General features: G+C 44.9%; 1 protein-coding gene across 1 annotated transcript in view; it reads left to right on the forward strand.

Moving 5' to 3' along the window:
* Window positions 1–19,561, forward strand: part of galnt14 (UDP-N-acetyl-alpha-D-galactosamine:polypeptide N-acetylgalactosaminyltransferase 14 (GalNAc-T14)) — a 67,432-nt gene that overhangs the window by 42,479 nt on the left and 5,392 nt on the right. The window contains exons 3-12 of the mRNA XM_011611891.2: window positions 2,108–2,206; window positions 7,191–7,258; window positions 8,432–8,497; window positions 10,507–10,628; window positions 12,516–12,603; window positions 13,491–13,575; window positions 14,808–14,911; window positions 16,832–16,958; window positions 18,222–18,314; window positions 18,702–18,785. Coding sequence (XP_011610193.1) covers window positions 2,108–2,206; window positions 7,191–7,258; window positions 8,432–8,497; window positions 10,507–10,628; window positions 12,516–12,603; window positions 13,491–13,575; window positions 14,808–14,911; window positions 16,832–16,958; window positions 18,222–18,314; window positions 18,702–18,785 — 936 coding nt within the window. The remainder of the gene's footprint in view (window positions 1–2,107; window positions 2,207–7,190; window positions 7,259–8,431; window positions 8,498–10,506; window positions 10,629–12,515; window positions 12,604–13,490; window positions 13,576–14,807; window positions 14,912–16,831; window positions 16,959–18,221; window positions 18,315–18,701; window positions 18,786–19,561) is intronic.

A 19,561-nucleotide genomic window follows, 5' to 3' on the forward strand; every position in this document is an offset into this window, starting at 1 on the left:
CTGATCCTCATCAAACCTGACTGACTCTGAAACCACCTGTACTCACTCCATTTGTCCCATTTTTGAATAATTTGTTTTAGGTTTTCATCCTTTTGTGTATTATTTATCTCTGGTGATGATTTTACTTCCACTTTCTTTCCACATTTCCACCTGATTAGGATCTCATCTGGCTTCCTTCTGTGGGAATATTCTCAGTTTGGAAGCTGTAACTTCCAAAGGTTAAAAAGTTTTTTAGCTCTTCTCTCCTCGATTGTTTTTTCCCACTGCTTTACCACTTTGTGTGTACTTTTGTTTTTGTGCAGCAAGAGCACACACACACACACACACACACACACACACACACACACACACACACACACACACACACACACTTTGGGGAGCTTGGAAGCATGTTCATATCAGCTTCAACATCAGTCAGTTGTCAGCACGACTTTTATCTGAACATCTCACTCTGCCGATCATTGTGTCATCCCATTCTCTCTCTCTCTCCCTCTCTCTCTCTCTCTCTCTCTCTCTCTCTCTCTCTCACACACACACACACACACACACACACACACACACACACACACACACACACTCTGTCTCACACTTGTTTTTATCTTCACATGGCTCCTCCCTGGTCAAACTGCTGAATATGTCAACTGCAGAGAACAGAGAGATTGTGATGGGTAGATGGGATGGAGGAAGCAGAGAGGGGCATGATGGGATATGTTATGACAAATAACACGGAGAATTCTATTGTCTCTGCGGGGGGGGGGTGGGGGGGGTAAGAATGAAATGTGAATGTACAGTATATTGAGTGCATGAGCAGCATATTGTTGCCGTTATATGAAAATCTGTAAGACACAGCTAGAAAGCATCTTTTTTTTGATGAAAATTGAAATAAAAACAACAGGCTCCATTTCCATTATGCGTTTGAATTTCTCATGTTCAGAATCCTCTCAGGTTCAGATCTCATGGATTTCCTCTGGGAATGACTGTAGTAGCAGGAACCTTTTGGACACCAGTTCCGCTTCTTCAGAGAAGGAACTCCAACTCGTACTGGCGCCTCGGTAAAGAGATGCGGAGGACATCTGGAAACAGCTGTCACGGCAGCGTTCGAACTCATGAACATGCAAATTGGACAAACTGCAGCAGATGGGCTTAAGGACGCTGAAGTGCGGGTGATTTTTAAAGGTGCTATACTCAATTATCATATGTGGTGGCCGGGCTTCCGTCAGGTCCTAAAGGAAACACGATGCTACTGAATTCTCCAGGAACTCCCTGGACTCCAGCAGCCGACCAGCTTTTCTCCTCAGACTCTTTGAGGCAGGGTGTGTATTTGAACGCCGTGGTTTCAGTCAGAGCCGCAGTTTGTTTTTATTACTTTTCCTCGATGTCCTCTGATAATGGATTTGCTCCTGGATCTCAGCGTGTCAACCTGATTTTGGGTCTGGCCTGATTTCTAAGACTTGAAGGGATTTTCTGGCCTCCAAGTTGCACAAGCTAAATTTATTCATTGAAAATATGGATGTGGAGGCTTCACCAGTTCATTTCTGAGAGGGTAAAAATGTAACTGGCCTCTGTTTGGTTGATATAAATGATGGAAGCCGATAGGACAACATGTGTCCTACCACCCATTGATGTGCTGCAGCATGTAACCGTGTGTGTGTGTGTGTGTGTGTGTGTGTGTGTGTGTGTGTGTGTGTGTGTGCTGGGTCAGCAGCAAACACACATGGACATTCACACACATACCGGAGCAGGATATAACGAGAAGAGTGGCCTTTACCTATCAGATTGACGGATTGGTGACATTTTCGAGCGGAAACAGTCAGGTTGTGTGCGTGTGTGCGTGCGTGTGTGCGTGTGCGTGTGCACGTGCCGCAGCATTGGTAATGTTTAGCATCAGACTGTTAAATGATTGTCTCCATCTGAAGACTATTGAATGCTCTGTTGGTCTTTTGTTTGTCAGTTGTTCCATGTAAATTGTTTTAATTTTTGACACTTTGACAGGCAGAAACCAGTAAACCAGTCAGACCAGTGTCCCTCTTCCCCAGTAAACGAATGTGTCAGTGGTGTGAAGTGAGAGCTGTTTAACAGTACGCCATGTCTCTGTCTTGCTTTGTAGATGCGCCACCATCCGTTATGACTCTGATCTTCCTCCAACCTCCATCATCATCACCTTCCACAATGAGGCCAGATCCACGCTGCTCCGCACCGTCAGGAGGTAACCCTCAAACACACCATCAGACACCATCAGCGGCAACATCAGGAAGCTACAACAAAGGAATGCTGAGCTGTCAGAAGTTACTGCTGAGACACACACACACACACATACACACACACACCCACGGGCATACTGACAGCTTGAACCGAAGGGAGCAGAGGGGCTCATGGGGGACAGATTTTCTTTTAATTGGATGAAAACTGCAGAGCTTTGAGAAGGGCTGAAGGCAAGGACAGACACACACATGCACGCACAAACACACGCACCTACCGACACACAGTTTTGGCCTGTGTTCAATTCATTATACCAGTTAGTCGGCAGACTGACCACAGTCCTTACTGTCTGAGAGGATGTTGTTTGTTTGTTTAAAAATGTGTGTGTGTGTGTGTGTGTGTGTGTGTGTGTGTGTGTTTGTGTGTGTTTAGCACTGATTCTTGTACATGTGTAAACATCCTTTTCATCAGTAATCCCAGACGTCTGAAGATAATTGATTTTTTGATGCATCTCTGCAGTCTGACACTCGCTTGGGATTGATCTGAACATTTAGGATTCCAGATCAGCTGCCTGAGTGGCAGCAACACCCTCAGAGACGTCGAGCGTCCTCTTCCTGGACAACATGGGTCATCTCACATCTCAGCGTCCTGTGACAACGATGACGTGTTCCTCTGTTTTTGGACGTCTGAAATGCAACCGAGCGCGCGACAACAATTCACAGCAACACATTAAAAAACTGTGAATAATCAGAATCAGGCCTGAATTCACACACACCTCCTCTGTTGGGTCAGTTTGTGAGGAGAGCTCAAGGGTTGATGATGGTAAACGTGCTGGACGGCGATGCTGGAGAGGTCACTCGCCGCTTCAGTCCTATTTTTATAGCTACACGAGCGGCGTGGAGACTCAAGTGGAAAGCAACTTGTGATTTCTAAAATATTCCAACTGCTCTTTTTTGCCGGCGTTACTATGGAAACAATGCTTTTTGTTTCCTTAATGCGTCAGGACTTCACCGACTGTTTTCAGTGGATTTCTTTGGAAGTCAGAGGTCATATTGATGGATTGTTTATGCATTTATACTTTTACAGGATTTGGCTCATTAACAACAAATTAGATGTAATTGACTGTTTTTCTGAAGGGAAGCATCGTTTTCATTTTTAAATATTGACTTTTTGTGGTTTTGCAGTCTGAGAATGTCCTTTGAAGCGTTCTTCGGCAGTTTTTCCATCTCATGTGTTCTATAGTTGATTATTTCTTTAATCACTTACTTTGCACACTCTAATCGGTCTCTCTGCTGTGAAAAGCTCTGGCTGAATTCCTTCGCATACATCAGAAAAAAGCTAAAATTTGTTTCAGTGTCTGATTTCACCGAAGGTGAGGGGCAGTTTAAAGCTTTTCATCTGCTGATCAAAGTGTTTGTTTGTGACGAAGAGCCATCTTATGTCGATATTTAATCAGGCCCTGGTGCACAAATTGATCTCCGGCGTGAAGATAAGGTGAGAGTGAAAAGAAATACATCGATTTACAGGATATATTCATTTTTAATAAGTGTAGCTTGTTTTCTGTCTGCGCCTGCATGTGCGTGTTGCTCTGCAGGAGCCACAGATGTGTTGTGGGGGTGAAGAGAACTCTCTGTAGATCAGCACCAGCTCAGCACTTTCAGGCTCAGCGGACCTAAAAATGCATGACAGAGAGTTCAGCTCACTTCCTGATCACTCCGGCTTTATTAGGAAGATGTTCTCAGGCTGATTGATGGCTTTTCTCTTTATTGCACGTTCAGTATTGTAAAAATCCATTTCAGTTGCTGACCAGGGCTGCCACTTCCATTACCGTACCTCCATAAAAACAGATCAGGTTCGATGTTTTTGACTAAATATGCATCTCATTAATGTTCTTGTACCTTAATATTCAGAAGACGTTTGGCTATGATGGACTTTATCTCTCTGAAACGGTTCCTGAGACAATAATTCAGCTAATAACCCAAATCAACCATCCATGACGATCATCTACCCCTAAACTTCCAGGCTTCCTTTGTTTTGGCATTCAAGGCACATGATCCCCTAGTGGGCGCTGTTGCTCAGTCAGACATGCCTCTTCCTCTTTAATCAGCAGCCTGTTAGCTCATCACAATCAGCCAATAACATTACCATAAACGCATTTTAATGTTTTACCAGTTTTTTCTCATTTAGCTCCACATTCACTCTTCGCTGTCCTCACTTTTTTGGGCATCGCCCGATTTAATCTGAGAAGGCAGCGGGAGGTTATCAGGTATTTTGATCGTATTTCACCCGGACAAACTGACCACAGATAAACGCTGATGAGACGCATCTACTGCGTACAGATCTCAGTCCATCACTGCTGCTTAAACTATTGAACAGCTGAATCAGGGTTTTTTTTTTCTACCTTCCCCGGAGCCGTTTCTGTCAGTGCAAGAAAGATTGAACAAGAACAGAAAATAGGTTTAAAATAGAAGTGTTCGTTTAAGAATAATTCCACAGCTGACAGTAACGTTTAGCAGGAGTAAGGACGGTAATTCCGCACCGCTGTCACAGCTCCCGATTGAGAAATTGGTCGGAGAGGGATGACAGGATGCGGTTGAGTCGAAAGCTTGGTGGATGCTGGGGTGCAGAGCGAGAAGTGATGAATTATTCCAGCAAGGTGGACGGGCGGCAATCCCAGCCGTCAGCCAACCAATCAGGCAGAGAGGATGAAAAATGGTGGAAAGGGAAAAAAGACTAAAGTCTAAAACTGCACTATCCGTCTCAAGGAAGTGAAAAGCAAAATGTAAAAAATTTAATACAATTGCTGTGTTTTTATAGTATCCAGCTGAGCAGAGGACGTCTCACTCACGACTTGTGAAAGAGCCACTTCTAAGGTGTAAATAAATCCATAAATCCTGTCCAGTGGGGAAGAAACTGGCTTTTTCTGCTTCACACATTCCTCAAACACGTCTGCTGCCTCCACCGAGGGTGAGCACAGTTATTAAAGCAGTTATTAAAGATTAAAAAAATGGACGATGTTTGTTGTTGTTTTTAGCTGTCATTAGCATTATGACCACAGAAGCTGTGTCACATGACTGCGCTAAGCACTACAATGTAAACTTTATTGGCATTCAGTGAAATAGTCACATAAATAAAGAGCTCATGACCTAAAGGCTACACATTATACACTTCTCTTAATGTCCCCAAATAAAAAAACAAAGTGCTGCCAAGCTCATCTGACACCTGTTTGACTGTTAGCTTTTAGCCTTATGCTGCAGTCAGTGAGCTAATTAACTACCCGTCCATCTGTCCACTCTCAGAACCACTTATCCTCATTAGCGCTACCCTGGAATGTATCCTGGAATGTATGAAACTGATCAGATATTTTATTGATCAAACCAAAAGGCATCCTGAGCTAAAAATACCCCGCTGAGTTAAATTCCCACTCGTAACCACATGTGCTGCTGAATAAATACACATTCTGAAGGCGGGCATGAAGGAAGTGGTCTCTGCATGGCAGCTGTGTAGGATTTTCAAAGAATGTCTCTTATAATTGATACACAGGCTGTTGGAAGCGCGGCGCAGACGTCAGGCTGCTATTCTGAGGCTGCAGTATTGTTAGTAGTGATAATATTTTCTGTGAGCTGCAGATAGGTACTCCCTGAGCTCGCCTGGGGGGAGGTTAAGCCTCATAGATTTTTGGCCTGTGAACCTTGAGAGTAAGAGAGGGGTGGGGGGGGAGTCAATGCGTCCTTTTACCCTGGAGTTTATCTGATAATAATATATGCTGCTCAGGACTGTGACTGTGGACCGTGATGCAGGTGATATTTGCTGCTTCCTGCAGGATCATTTAGCCAGGAAAACACGGGAAATACAGCAGACGTCTCAGCATCGTGTCAGACGTCCATCTAAAGTCACGTATGGAATCTGTCAAATCTATAGAGAAGAGGAATTAATGTTAGCATGCAGCTGACATCATCATCATCATCATCAACATCTCTGTCTACACTAGTTCAGGGCTGCATGTCTGCACCTCTTCGTCCAAGGTTCCCTCCTTTTCAGAGGTTCAGAATGTGGAAGCGTCTCATTTTTTCCTCCAACTTTTAACCCGAGTTCATTTAAAGTGAAATTAAAAAGTGAAGGTTTTTGTTAGACCTGGGGTTCAATGCCAGATCAGATGTTTTATATTTCAAATATAAAAGAATAAATCGAGTCAGAGCTGAGTCCCTTCTTACTTTCTTTTCTCTCTTTCACACTTTTCCTCCTCCTCCTCCTCCTCCCTTCCTCCCTCCAACTCATCCATCTCTCCTCTCATCCATCTGGCCTGACGGCTCCTGGACTCCACAGAGAGGTGGAGTTACAGGGTTATTTGTCTCTCTGCCATCTCTCGCTCAATCTCATTCATTATTATCCCTCTTTCATCTCACTTCACCTCCTTCTGCCTGCATCCATCACTCCTCCTGATGGTTTCCCGAACAACAAGCTCCCCCTGTCATTCTTCACCTCCTTCTCCTCCTACCCACCCTTCTGTCCTTCGCCCTCTTCTTCACTTTAACCCTGCTGAAGCGAACAATACGAACCCTGTCCTGCCCAGGACAATCCTGTCCTCTTTCCTCTCCTTTTCCTCCTACTTCTGTCCTCTTCTCTTCTCTCCACCTTGTGGATGAAGATCATGATGTAATTAAAGTGGAGCTAAAAATAAAATGAACCAGAACACATCATGCTGTGTTCGTTTTTTTTTAACTGGGAAAAGTTATGAATTTTTTATGTTTCAATCTTCGTCTTAAATGAAATTGTTTCTTAGAGGCGACGTGTCGTATATTTTTAGAGGAATTGACATTTTCAGTACGTCCTTCCCTTACACTGTGTGTCGTACGAGTAATGGGTTCATCAGCAGCTTGGGGTGTGTGTGGGTGTGTGTGCGTGTGCGTGCGTGCATGTTGGCATTTACATGCCATCGCTCCGTGTTGCTCATTTTTCAGACTACCGTAATATTTTCTCTGTATTTGCAGCGTTCTGAACCGGACTCCAGTTCATCTCATCCATGAGATCATTCTGGTGGATGACTTCAGTGATGATGGTGAGCCACACACACACACACCAACACACACTCTTCCAGGTCAGAGACAGCAGAGCTGAGGCCTATTTAACGGGTCAGAGGATGGAAGGTGTCCGCGGCAGCTGCGTCCAGATTTTGAGATGATGGTGATTGACTCTCTTTATAGCTGGAACAAACCAAGATGGCTGCTTTAGTTGTTGTTTTCGTAACCTATATCAGATGAACATTAAATCATTGTATATTATTTTTTTCATGGGTTGTTGACCTTCCTCTGACCCTACAGTCAAGGTCAGATGCTACATTTTTATTTCACTTTTGCAATATTAACCTTCATCAGTGGCTCCTCATTGGTGCGGCTGTATGAGGAGGACTTCCTGTTGTAGCCATGAAGCTGGAGCTCCTGGAAAAAATGTTCCCATTGCCAAATGAGTTCCTAGTTCCTGTAGTATGAATGGGCCGAGCTGGTCAAAAACAAGTGAATATTTAGTAGCAGTATTGATAGGTCAACATGTGCCTTTGAACAGGCGCAGAAATTAGCTGAAAAGTCCTGCTATTAAGATTAAATGTGATCATAAAATGGGCATAAAGGTCATCGGCTTAAACTTAATGACTTCATGATTTAAGTTTATACTCTGCTCTCACGGTGCCCAGAGGAAACTCCAGGCTCTGAAGCACAGCCTTTAAGTGCTCATTAAAAGGAATTTAGGTGGTAAATCAGTTGGTAGATATATATATTATTATAACTTGTAATATACATTTTCCCTCTCGCCTAAAATAGACATGTTTCCCCAAAATCAGCTGAGTTGAGCTGAGTGTCTGGAATAATCAGTATTTTTGTATTGAAGTATTTATTAGTACGACTTTAATTCAACCAGCAACTAGTACTGGTTTGTCAGTATTAAGTCCACATCTGTAAACGGCTCATATCTGCCTGTTCTTTTTCCTTTTCCCTTCTTCTCATTTTGGAATTTGTCACAAATCAGACATTTCCATTTAAAACGGCGCATTAATGCAGCAGGGCGCCTGTAGTCAGCCGCGCTGCAGCGCCGCAGTTGTCAGCCTGAAAGCTTTTGAACTGCCAACCTGCTGCCTCACTTTTTCCCTGCAGAGAAGTGAAATTTCCACTATTTTTGTCTGTGTGACGCAAAACCCTCCGTATTTATTCTGCTTTATTTCTGTCGGTTACCTTTTCAGAAAGCGACTGTCAGCTTCTCATCAAACTCCCCAAAGTCAGATGTGTCCGCAACCCCCAGAGAGAAGGTAAGAGGATTCAACCCGCAGAGGAAAGCTATCAGTGGTGGCGCCAGTCGACCCACGTGAGGGCTAATGTTGCTGAGGACGGACATGAAAGTGAAACTATCCTGTCAGAGGTTACAGTCGTGCTGTGCGCCGCGGTTCAAAGAATTAAAACTGGACGCAGCTCAGCCTTCAACGATGGCATTTGCTGTGCCAACGCCAGTTTGAACTCCTGTTAACTTTTAAACTTTTGTAGTCGGTCAAACCTTCGTCGGCTTCACAGTTTCAGGCTGTTTGGATCATTGTGAGTCCATATTTAAGGGCATGGAAGTAAAGCTAATCAGGAGGTCGACCCTCCCTCAGCTGCACACTCACCAAGGAGCACGTGCTTTAACGTGTGTCCTGATTTTCACCTGTCTCATTTCAAACCCGCCGTTATGAGCAGCTGAATCGAGAGCCCTCACTTAAATTTCCACAATTACCCCTCAAAGGTTCCACTTGTGTTCACGTCCTGCATCCGTGGAGCCGTTTAAACTCACAGAATAACCTGACTCACCCCCCTCACGCCTGCTGCTGTCTGATTACTCACGTTAGAACACCGATTTGTCCTACACACTGTCAGCGGATGATTTCACTGCATGCACACACAGACGCGTGCGCACACACACATTTAGACTGGGTTTATTCTTGTTAATGGTTTATGGCTTCAGGCTGTCCAACTTGATTGTCTTTTAATGTCCATAAAGCAGCGGGCTGATACTCCACATCCTCGATGACACACATTTAGACTCTCTCACCTCCAAATGCTTCTGTTTTATATTTAGGAACTTTTGCTCCATATATGGGCAGGAAATCCGCCCATAAATCATCCGGGAATCTGTTAAAACTTGCTTTGAAAGGGTTCTTCTGCAGAAGAAGGTTCTGCTGACAACCAGCTGAAACTAAACATCTCATATGTTGTGTTTTGAAGAAGGTTCTGGTGTTGGCTTTGCAGTTTAATGACATTTGACGTGGTTTTATAAGCTTTATAAATAAATGCAGCATCCAAATCCACAATGTAAACACTAATAATTACACTCACAATTCACCTTGATGCCTACTTGATTCTAAATGCTGGGTTTTTCAAAATTCCTGTTTTTGCCAGTGTGTGTGCATGCGTGCGTGTGTGGGTGTGTGAGTGTATATGCGTGTGTGCGTCCAACCATCCAGAAAATAAAGCCTTATTGAGAATGAAATGGGATTTTTAATTGGCTGAGCCTCAGTCGAATAGAGCAGCATAAAAACGTACAATATCACCGACACACACACTCGACATGGCCTCAGGAACACACACACACACACACACACACACAGTGTGCGTCTCAGTGTCAGGAAGTATTGATTAGACCATTTAGGCCAAATAGAAGAGAACATTTGCCCCCATCAGAGGGACCTCCCTAACAGGCTCATTAACACACACGCACACATGCACACGTGCACAGACACACACACACAGACACACACACACACACACAGAATGTGATGAGTCTGTTAAAAGGTTGTGTCCATGTCTGACAAGAGCTCCAGCATTGATTTTTCTCTACCAGCCGACTGGGAAGGAATGAGCAAGAGCGGGAGAGTGATGTCAGTCATCAGAGCAAGGCACTAACATTGAGGAGGTGAGGAGTTCAACTCCGGCAGAACTCTGCCACCCTGCAGCTATGAGGCCGGCTGGGCCAAGACTGCAAAAATGAGTAGGCGAGCGTGACACGTTGAACATATACCGTCTTATCTGATCAGGAATTAATTACAGGCGAAGCCCAGCTTTTCAATATAGCCACTGGCCACATGTTCAGTATCTGCTGCATCCCTGCGCAGGAAATGGGCGGTTTCATCACGCTGCAGACGTGTGTGAGCTCTAATAATAAGAAGGTGTGATGACCAAAGACCGATGTTTTATCTAATCATCATCATCGTCATCGTCATCATCATCTCCCCATTAAAACGGGGACACGTTGTCATGACAATGACACGGTGTTGTGTTTGTGAACCAGGTCTGATCAGGTCCAGAGTGAGAGGGGCTGATTCTGCAAAGGCCGCCGTCCTGACCTTCCTCGACAGCCACTGTGAGGTCAACAAGGACTGGCTGCCTCCCCTGCTGCAGCGGATCAAGCAGGTAGAGTGTGTGTGTGTGTGTGTGTGTGTGTGTGTGTTTGTGTGTGTGTGTCTTATTGTTGGGAATTAAGTGTCCTCCTTTAATTTCCTGTCCTTCGGATCCTCTCTTCTTCCTCCTCCTCCTCCTCTTCCTCCTCGTCTGCTTCTCTCATCTTGTTTTCTCTTCTTTTGATGTCACTTTTTCATTGCGTTTCTGTCCGTCCTCCTTTCTCACCTTGTCTTGTTTTCGCTCTGTCCTCACCTCCCCATCCTGTCTTCATTCCTCCTCGGTTTGTCCTTCACGCCTTTTTAAGTTTTATTTGTGTTCTGGTGTAATCTAAATGTCAGGATGAAAAGTTATTGTTCCACCTCAGCCGGCTGTCTTCGCACGTGCACTTTTACATGCAGCCATGCTTTTAGCACGGGACCATTTGTCATTAGGATTTCTTGTTTCCTGCTTTCATTCTTCTTATTATTAGTACTTTATTGTTCTTCATTATCTTCTGAGCTCATTTTCGTTACTTTTGTTGGACAGCGTCTCTTCCACCCTCCCACACTTCCTGTTTTCACACTTCCACCCAACTTTTCTCATTTGTCATCACCTAATTTCAGACCTTTGTCCTCACCACATGCCTCTCCCCCCCTTTAATGTTTATTTTTCATTTTCATCGTCCCGTCCTTTGTCACCATCGGCTGAAGTTAGAGTCCTTTGATCTCTACCGGCAACAGCGATCGATAGACCAAGGCCAGCCGGGGGGCTCTTCTCGATCTGCAGCCATGCCATCATCCATATTCATGGCCACGCTTTAACAGTGTGTGTCTGTGTGTGTTCAGTGGCGTCATCCGTCACTGTCAGCCAGCTCACTTCTGCGCTGTGCCTTTAAATTGAAATGTACACGATATCGATCCTGTGAAACATGAGGACTGAAACCATCATCATGGTCTGGCTCCTGGTTGTAGTGAGATTCTTCTAAACGCTGTCATCCCGTATTTTACTTAATTTATCCTTCATTTCTACCTCAATGGCACCGTTTTCAAAAGGACATTGGTACCCAGAAGCCCGTCAGACTTGAGCGTCCTCGATTAGTTTGGTCTAATGTCTGGTTGCTCCCTCGGCCATATTACGGAGCAGGTGGACTGGTTCTGGACCATTAGCCACCGGGTCATAGCAAGGGGACTGCAGGCTGCATCTCTGTACACCCCAGCCACATTACAAAGCACCGCATCTGCTTTAATAGTCGTTAATGTAATGAGTCCTCGCAGCGCTCAGGGTGAAGTGTTGCTGCCATAGCTGTTGTAATCGGATGAGTTTTCCTCTCAGCTGACTCAGGATCTGATCCCTCATTTCATACGTTTACTGTTTGATATTGTAACTGAGGAGATTGCATTGTTATCGTATCTCCTCTATCACCAATAACACAATTTTAATAGAAACCATATTGCAGTTTGCGGTTTTACTTTTTGAACTTGCAGAGTTTTAGAAAACTGGAGCGAGCGGATTTTGTTTTTCTGTGCAGATTTCTTCATTTTATCCAAATAAATTGAACTTAATTCCTCTTACTCTGCAGTCTGTATTCCATTAATATAATGAAACCTGCATAAAGAAACCTCTCGCCACATTTGATTTGTGCTGAGGTCTGTGTCTGCTTTCATTCAGACTCTTTTCACCCTGTTTTTTATTCCTCAGCGTTTCTTGATGAAAACGCCTCTCGTTTGTTGAGTTTTCTGCTTTTCATATCTCCCACTTCCTTCCTTACTGCAAAACAGGAGCGAATCAAACGGAGCCAAACTGAGAAGAGGTCGCTCATGCACGACCGGTGTCAAAGCTTTTGGCCTTTGACATCACACGGTGTGCAGTGGAACGACCTCGGACACGCAGCTGCTGATTTGCCTTGTGTTTTCTGTCCAGGACCCAACCCGCGTGGTCAGCCCTGTCATCGACATCATCAACATGGACACGTTTGCCTATGTGGCGGCATCGGCTGATCTCCGTGGAGGTATGGACAGAGAACAGGAAGGGTTCTGGATAGGGACGTGGGGATAAAGGAGCAGACGCTGGTCCTGCTACTGAGTTGACGACTGTTTCACTCACCTGGTGTTACGCTGCAACAATGAAATCCAGCAGGATGACTACAACATGCAGGGTATCACACAAACATTTATCTGAGTCTCCCTGAGTGATTTGTGGGCAATAAGGGAGGATAATGAGAGTCTTCATGGTTCTGTCTGGATAGGTCAGAGACGTTTCATTCAGCAGTTCAGGCATCACTAAAAAGATGACGAATCGGACGGAAGCTTTCGCCGTTTCCTGCTCCAGTTGTGCAGTTGCGGATGATGTGAATCCAAATAGCCTGTTAATGATGGTAATGGTGCACATCTGTCCTCCGCTCGGCTGTCACTGCTCAGCTTCACGGTTCCATTAGCGCGCCTTATCCCAAATCTTCTCGTCTTGGTGACAATGATCCGCCAGTCAATGCCGATAACGGCCATGTGCGCCATTCTCATGCACAGGCCAAGGTGATAGCCGGGACATTTGAATTACAGTTTCTCATGACATTAAAGACTGACTTGAGCCACACACTCAAATCTACCGAGTTCCGTCAGTGTGTCTCGCCAAAACACAAGGAAGCTGTCAAGGACACGCTTTTGTCCTGGATCATCGTGGTTTCCTCTGGTTTACTAACCAGTAGTTAAACTGGTCTTTTAGCTCCGTTCAGTTAAATCTTGCATGGAAAAGGTTTTAACTAAAAACCAAGTTTGTGATTTTTTTAAATGTATTTGTTGGCCATTATCCTGTTAATTGCAATTTAAAAAAAAAAAAAAAAATCGGTTTCTGTGCATTTTTGAAGGGTGTAATCATGCAAGTGTGTTTTCTATCTGACAGGGTTTGATTGGAGTCTCCATTTTAAGTGGGAGCAGCTGTCACCTGAGCAACGAGCCCGTCGGACTGACCCCGCCCAGCCAATCAAGTAGAAGCCTACACACACACACACACACACACACACACACACACACACACACACACATACACACATACACATTATAGTCCCTCTCCAAGATGAAAATTGTAAAATTATCTTAAACAAAGCTCAGTATGTTCAAAGTCTCTGATGTTAATGGTTGAGCAGAAATATGTTTCATCACTGAGCTGCACATGGCTACAATTAACATATTGGACTGTTGTATGTACCATGTTTCACTGTCTGAGTTGATTAATTACAGTTGGTAATAAATGCATCGCCCTGGTTTAGCCATGCTGCAGCGCCCCCTGTTGTCTGGGTGGTATATTAAAAACATTTGGCCAGTTTTCTTCCCTTGAAGTCTGATTTGTGGCACAAACCCAGTTTTAACATTGTGCCAGCATCACTCTCTCTGACTTCCTGTGTGTTTTATTTAGTCGAAGTCAAGTGTTAAACACTGACAGATGGGCGTGCGCATATTCCTACAGGACAAAACCTGAATCTCCTTATCCATCTTGGATAGCACTCGTCTACCAGAGGTCATAAACGCTCTTTGCTAGTAATGATTTAAAAACTCACCATTTAGACTAAGCGTGTATTAAATATACTTAATTTCCTACTTCAACCATAGCTTTTTTATTCATTCTTTACTCATTATACATGTTTCCCAGAAGCCAATGCAGGTTCCCAACCCACCGCCAGCCCCTGACCCTAACTCTGACCATCATCTACATGCCTGACCTTTACTCTAACCTTCAACTCAACCCATTTCTAACCTCAACCTTAGAACATAGTCAGAACCCTCATCCAGAACCAGCCAAAATGTCCCCACATTGCTAGTGAAACATATATTCTGGTCTTCACTACATGGCATGTTGACAAACACACACACACACATAACACACGCGCACGTGCACGTACACTAAGTGCTCTTTGCAGGCCGTGATGGCAGGATAATCACTGGTGAACAGAGGGTGTTTGATGACAACTTGCTGGCTCTGTTAATCCGTCACATTGTCCAGATCATCATTCAGACTGTGTGTGCATGTGTGTGTATGTGTGTTTGGCTGCCTACCAAACAGCTTTCTTTTGTTCTAAAAAGAGGATAGAGCATAGTGGTGAATTAGTCTATTTGCTGAATTCTGTTGAATTGAGTTAAATATATATATTTTCCCCAGTTATTTGTTTTGGTTTGTTTTTAATTTTCCCAACTGAAATCCTCCCTCCATCCTCTCTGACAGGACTCCCATCATCGCAGGCGGGCTCTTTGTGATTGACAGGTCCTGGTTTAATCACCTTGGCAAATATGACACCGCCATGGACATCTGGGGCGGGGAGAACTTCGGTGAGCCAGTCAGTCTTTTCTCTGCTGCGGAGCCATTTAAGTGCATGTTAGCGTCGCCTAAATAGTTGTGGGAGCCAATCCCAGCCAACCTGGGTACACGTTCACGTTGAAATCACTTTAGAGAAATTTGAATATCAGGACTATAAAAAGCCGAAAGCCTCCCGTTTAAACGGCGCAGATTTTGTTTTTGGAATCTCCAAAGTTGATTATTTTGGCGTTTTGTGGCTGAATGACACCTGAGCTGCTAATGTTGACCACAGTCAACACACCTTAACCTCCACCTGATCTGGCTCACAAGAGAGGGGCCTCGATGTGGGAGACAACTCACATCAACGAAGGCTGGAGCGTTTTACAGGCGAGACCCGTCCAACAGCAGCATCTGCTGCCTCTGCTCCTACCTGCCTCCAGCCTTCTCCTCTGTGTGAGTGTGAGTTTGTTGATTGCTGCGCTGCTGCAGTTCTCAGATCAATACTGGCCTGGTTCTCCTCTCCCAGGCTGCTACACACACACACACACACTAATTTGTACTCTGACATGTTACCGTCAGCATCTTTCTGTCTCCTCGTTTGTCTGTGTTTCTTCCATCAGACTACATCCACGCTGCCGTTTTTACTTCCTCTCTGTAAACTTTGAGAACTTCTCGCCGTCTCGTCCTCCACGAGGGAAATTTATTTCTCTCTCTCTCTCCTCTGAGCTCAACACGCCAGCGGCAACCCTGTCAATTTAGAGCAATTTAGAGTCTGTTGGTGGATCATTAAATATTCACAGATGTTTGGCCCACTTAGCCACCACGAGCCAGAGTGAAAACCAATGAGATGGAACAAAAGAGACCAAAATTTATAAGAGCAGCGGGCCTGCTTCGGCAGAGCGAGCAGGTAACGTCGCACATGCTCACGCAGCGCCTGTGTTTATGTAATGTCTTCATGTCTCGTGTCAAAACAGACACCCGACGTGAAATACGCGGCGCTCTCCCGACAACAGGAAAGCAAAAGCTCCATTTGTTATAAATGACAGCGCGCTGATGATGGCTGCATTTGCTGCCAACAAAACCATTTGTAAACAGCAGGAATTGCTGCTGCCGTCTTTGTGTCAAGCTAAAGTCCCATCTGAGAGGGATTAACGTTGCCGGGTAAAGTGGGGGGGATTCTTCACCGCGCTCCTCTGTGGTTTCACCTGTCACTCCACACCACGGTTCCGCTGCCACACACAACCTGATGTTAAAGATTTGGCAGGAACACACGACTCCTTCAGCGGCTTATTTTCCATGTTTAGTAAAAAGAAAATCAGGTGTGAAGGCCTCATCTGGGTTTTCTTGACCTTGCTCAGAGGATCTCTGGAGAACCGGAATTTGGCTTCAGAACAGAGAGTTCAAACACAGATGGTGTCCAGATGACCTGGCTCAAGTTTGTGTGGTCCAGGAGGAGCATTTGAGTTCAGTTTACTTTTGCATGGTTTCATAATAATGCACAGATCTGGCGACCACTCAGATGGTTACTGCTGCCATAGGCTCCGCCCCCACCCCCATGGTGCAGCTTAGTGACTGTTAACAGAAGATGGTTGGATGGATGGATGCACAGACAGGCGATAACTAACGTCCCCCTGTCAGGTGGTTCTGTCTCCGCCAATATTATTTATGCTTAACATCATGACCTCTGACCCCAAAACAAACCATAACAACTACACGTGTCTAATGTCTCTCATGCCTGTTCTACCCTCCATCTTGTCATTCTCCTCTGCTCTATCTCTCCTTCTCCCCTTTCCTTATCCATCTGGCCACCAGCAGGAGGGTCCTGCTCAAGGTTTCTTCCTGTTAAAGGGAGTTCAGGGTCTGGGTCCGGGTTTCTGAAACGACGACTTAAAAATACATTGTTATGGCTGTGACTATTCAGTTGTTTGCGTCTGTCTGTGTCTGGCGTGCAGAGATCTCCTTCCGGGTGTGGCAGTGCGGCGGCAGTCTGGAGATCCTCCCCTGCAGCAGGGTCGGCCACGTGTTCAGGAAGAAACACCCGTACGTCTTCCCAGAGGGGAACGCCAACACGTACATCAAGTAAGGGTTCCGACCGGCGTCAATGTCTCAGCAGGAGTGACCAATTTAGAGCATCAGGTGTTTGACTGGGAATATTCCTGCCGTTCTGGAGCCAACGTTGGCGTGAGGACTTGAGGAATTCACTCACGTCACGTGACTGACGGGAACCAATCAGAGCTCTGATCAACTTTGTATACAAGCAGCAGTTGGGGAGAAGAATTTCAGGTTTATGTGTGTAAATGTCAGAAAGGGAAGGCGAGCGAATCAGACAGACGTGCACGCTCTCGCGTCCTTGTTGGAGTGGATTTACAGTCGTCTGTCGGCCTTTTGAGCTGCGGGCACAACATTATCCTATTAGCATAAGCTGTGCTCAGTTGTCTGCCGCCTCAAACAGGCGACACACAAAGATGTTTACACCCATTAGCAGGACTAATGTGCTCAGGCTGCCCGTGAATTGATCTGGTATAAATAGATTAATCAGAGCTGCAATGGGGATGCCGGTTCCATTCATTCACTCCAGACCGGATCAACATCAAAGGGAACTCACTGCGTTTCTGTTTCTCTGAGGGATAACTCCATCCCGTTAAAGCGAACGATCCCTCATTATCTTCACACTAGCGTATTAATGTGAGGTTAATATTTTTAGAAGCTTGTATTTGGGATAATCCTTCTGAGTATTCGCCGTCATAAACACCGACTCTGAGACAACATCTGTTCTGGGTGGACGGCCCGGCGTTTGGTGCCGATCTGCACCGGAGCCTCTGTTGTCCCCTCGTTATCGGCAGACTCGGCGCCGGCAAAAATGATGAATGAAAATAATTTGATGTGTCAGATTAGGATATTTTCTCCGTCCCAGAGGCCGCTGTCACTCGACACGTTCCAGCTTTATTTATGTTTTTGAGCCAACGTGCGTCACATATTCGCCCTCCACGTGTTATTCCAGTAACACCAGCAATGGGCTTGTTCTGTCATTTCAAAGAGTTTTGTCACAGCAGAGAGAAACTCGGCTAATAGCTGGTTACCTCGGAGAGGGAAGAAAGAGCGAATGAGGAGGTGAGATAGGCAGAGAACGTAGCTCAGCGTGGTCACAGAGAGCACAAATAATGTGCACCGCGCTCGGCGCCACCATCAGGACTGATCGGGAGGGGCCCACATCAGAAACGCACGTGTGCAGTCTGATGTCACCTTTGTCCCAGCAGACGTCTTTATTGATGCTAATATCATGAAAAGAAATACTTTTCAAGGGAAAGGTCGTCACCGTGACGACTGTTTGTGTGGTTTCAGGAACACGCGGCGCACGGCTGAGGTGTGGATGGACGACTTTAGCCTCTTCTACTACTCGGCTCGTCCTGCGGCGCGAGGGAAGTCCTACGGAGAGTAAGAAGCGTGTCATTAGTCCTTGAAATGAGACGGCTGTTCTGCCGTGTCATCGTTTGCTAGATAAGCAGGAAAACCTGCCTCGTCAGGCGATTAAAGGTCAAAGAGGTTTCGGTCTTTAACTGCGATTCTCACATTAACCTGCAACTGGCTCATTTTTAAGGAAAAACTTGAACCAAGGTTAAAGGTCAAACACAACAGATTTAATTAAGATAACTGTCATTTTTCACTTAAAAAAACTAAAACGTAAGGTTCAATCAATAGATATTGACATCTACTTATTATAATATAGGAAAACCCACTTGAAATCAAACAGTCGACGCCAAAATGGCTGCTGATACTGGGTGTGTTTTCATCTCAACACTGTTCTATGTTGTGTTTCACCAGCATAAGAGGTCGACTGGAACTCCGTAAGAAGCTCAAGTGCAAAACCTTCAAGTGGTACTTGGATAATGTCTACCCGGAGCTCAAGTAAGAGAGTTATGTGTGCCTGACATCATTCATGACTAATTAATTTACACCAAAAAGAAATGGGGAAAAAAAGACGTTACTCAAAACAGTTTACTGGAAAATTTTTGAATGTAATAACTGGACAACACAAGACTGCACCCACAACATGGAGGCCAATAAGCTGTGAACGCTAGATTTCATGACAAAAGTGAAGAAAAGGTTGATATTTACTTTTTTACATCTCAAAATGATGAAATATGATGAATGAAATACTCAATTAAGTCTGAATTTTCTGTTACCTGCTAGCAAACCACTAGCTCAAGTTTGGGATGAGCCAGATTAATGAGCAGTAAACTGCACGGCATCGTCCACAATCCTGACTTACATCACACACAAACACATGCACACAAACACCAAACCCCCAACACACACACACACACACACACACACACACACACACACACACAATACAAATTCTGTTTTGTATTGTAAACTATCTCAAAAATGCACAGACTTTCAGAACTATTCTTTCAGACACATCCTCTCACTTTTACACACACACACACACACACTTAAATACCCATTTATCCACTGGAGGCTGGTGTTAATCCCCCTGAATGGAATTAACGAGCTTGCTCTCAAGGGAAGATGGACCTGACCCTTAAAACGTGGAATAACCTTTAACGGGTTATTAAAACACAGCGAGATAGCAGATTGAATTAATGCTACAGGGCTTAAGCCCGAGTTTGTAGCACGGCCGAGAAATTTAACAAGGAGGATAGAGAAAGTTTATCAAA

Source organism: Takifugu rubripes, chromosome 16 (genome assembly GCF_901000725.2).
Source record: "Takifugu rubripes chromosome 16, fTakRub1.2, whole genome shotgun sequence".
Classification (NCBI taxonomy): Eukaryota; Metazoa; Chordata; class Actinopteri; order Tetraodontiformes; family Tetraodontidae; genus Takifugu; species Takifugu rubripes.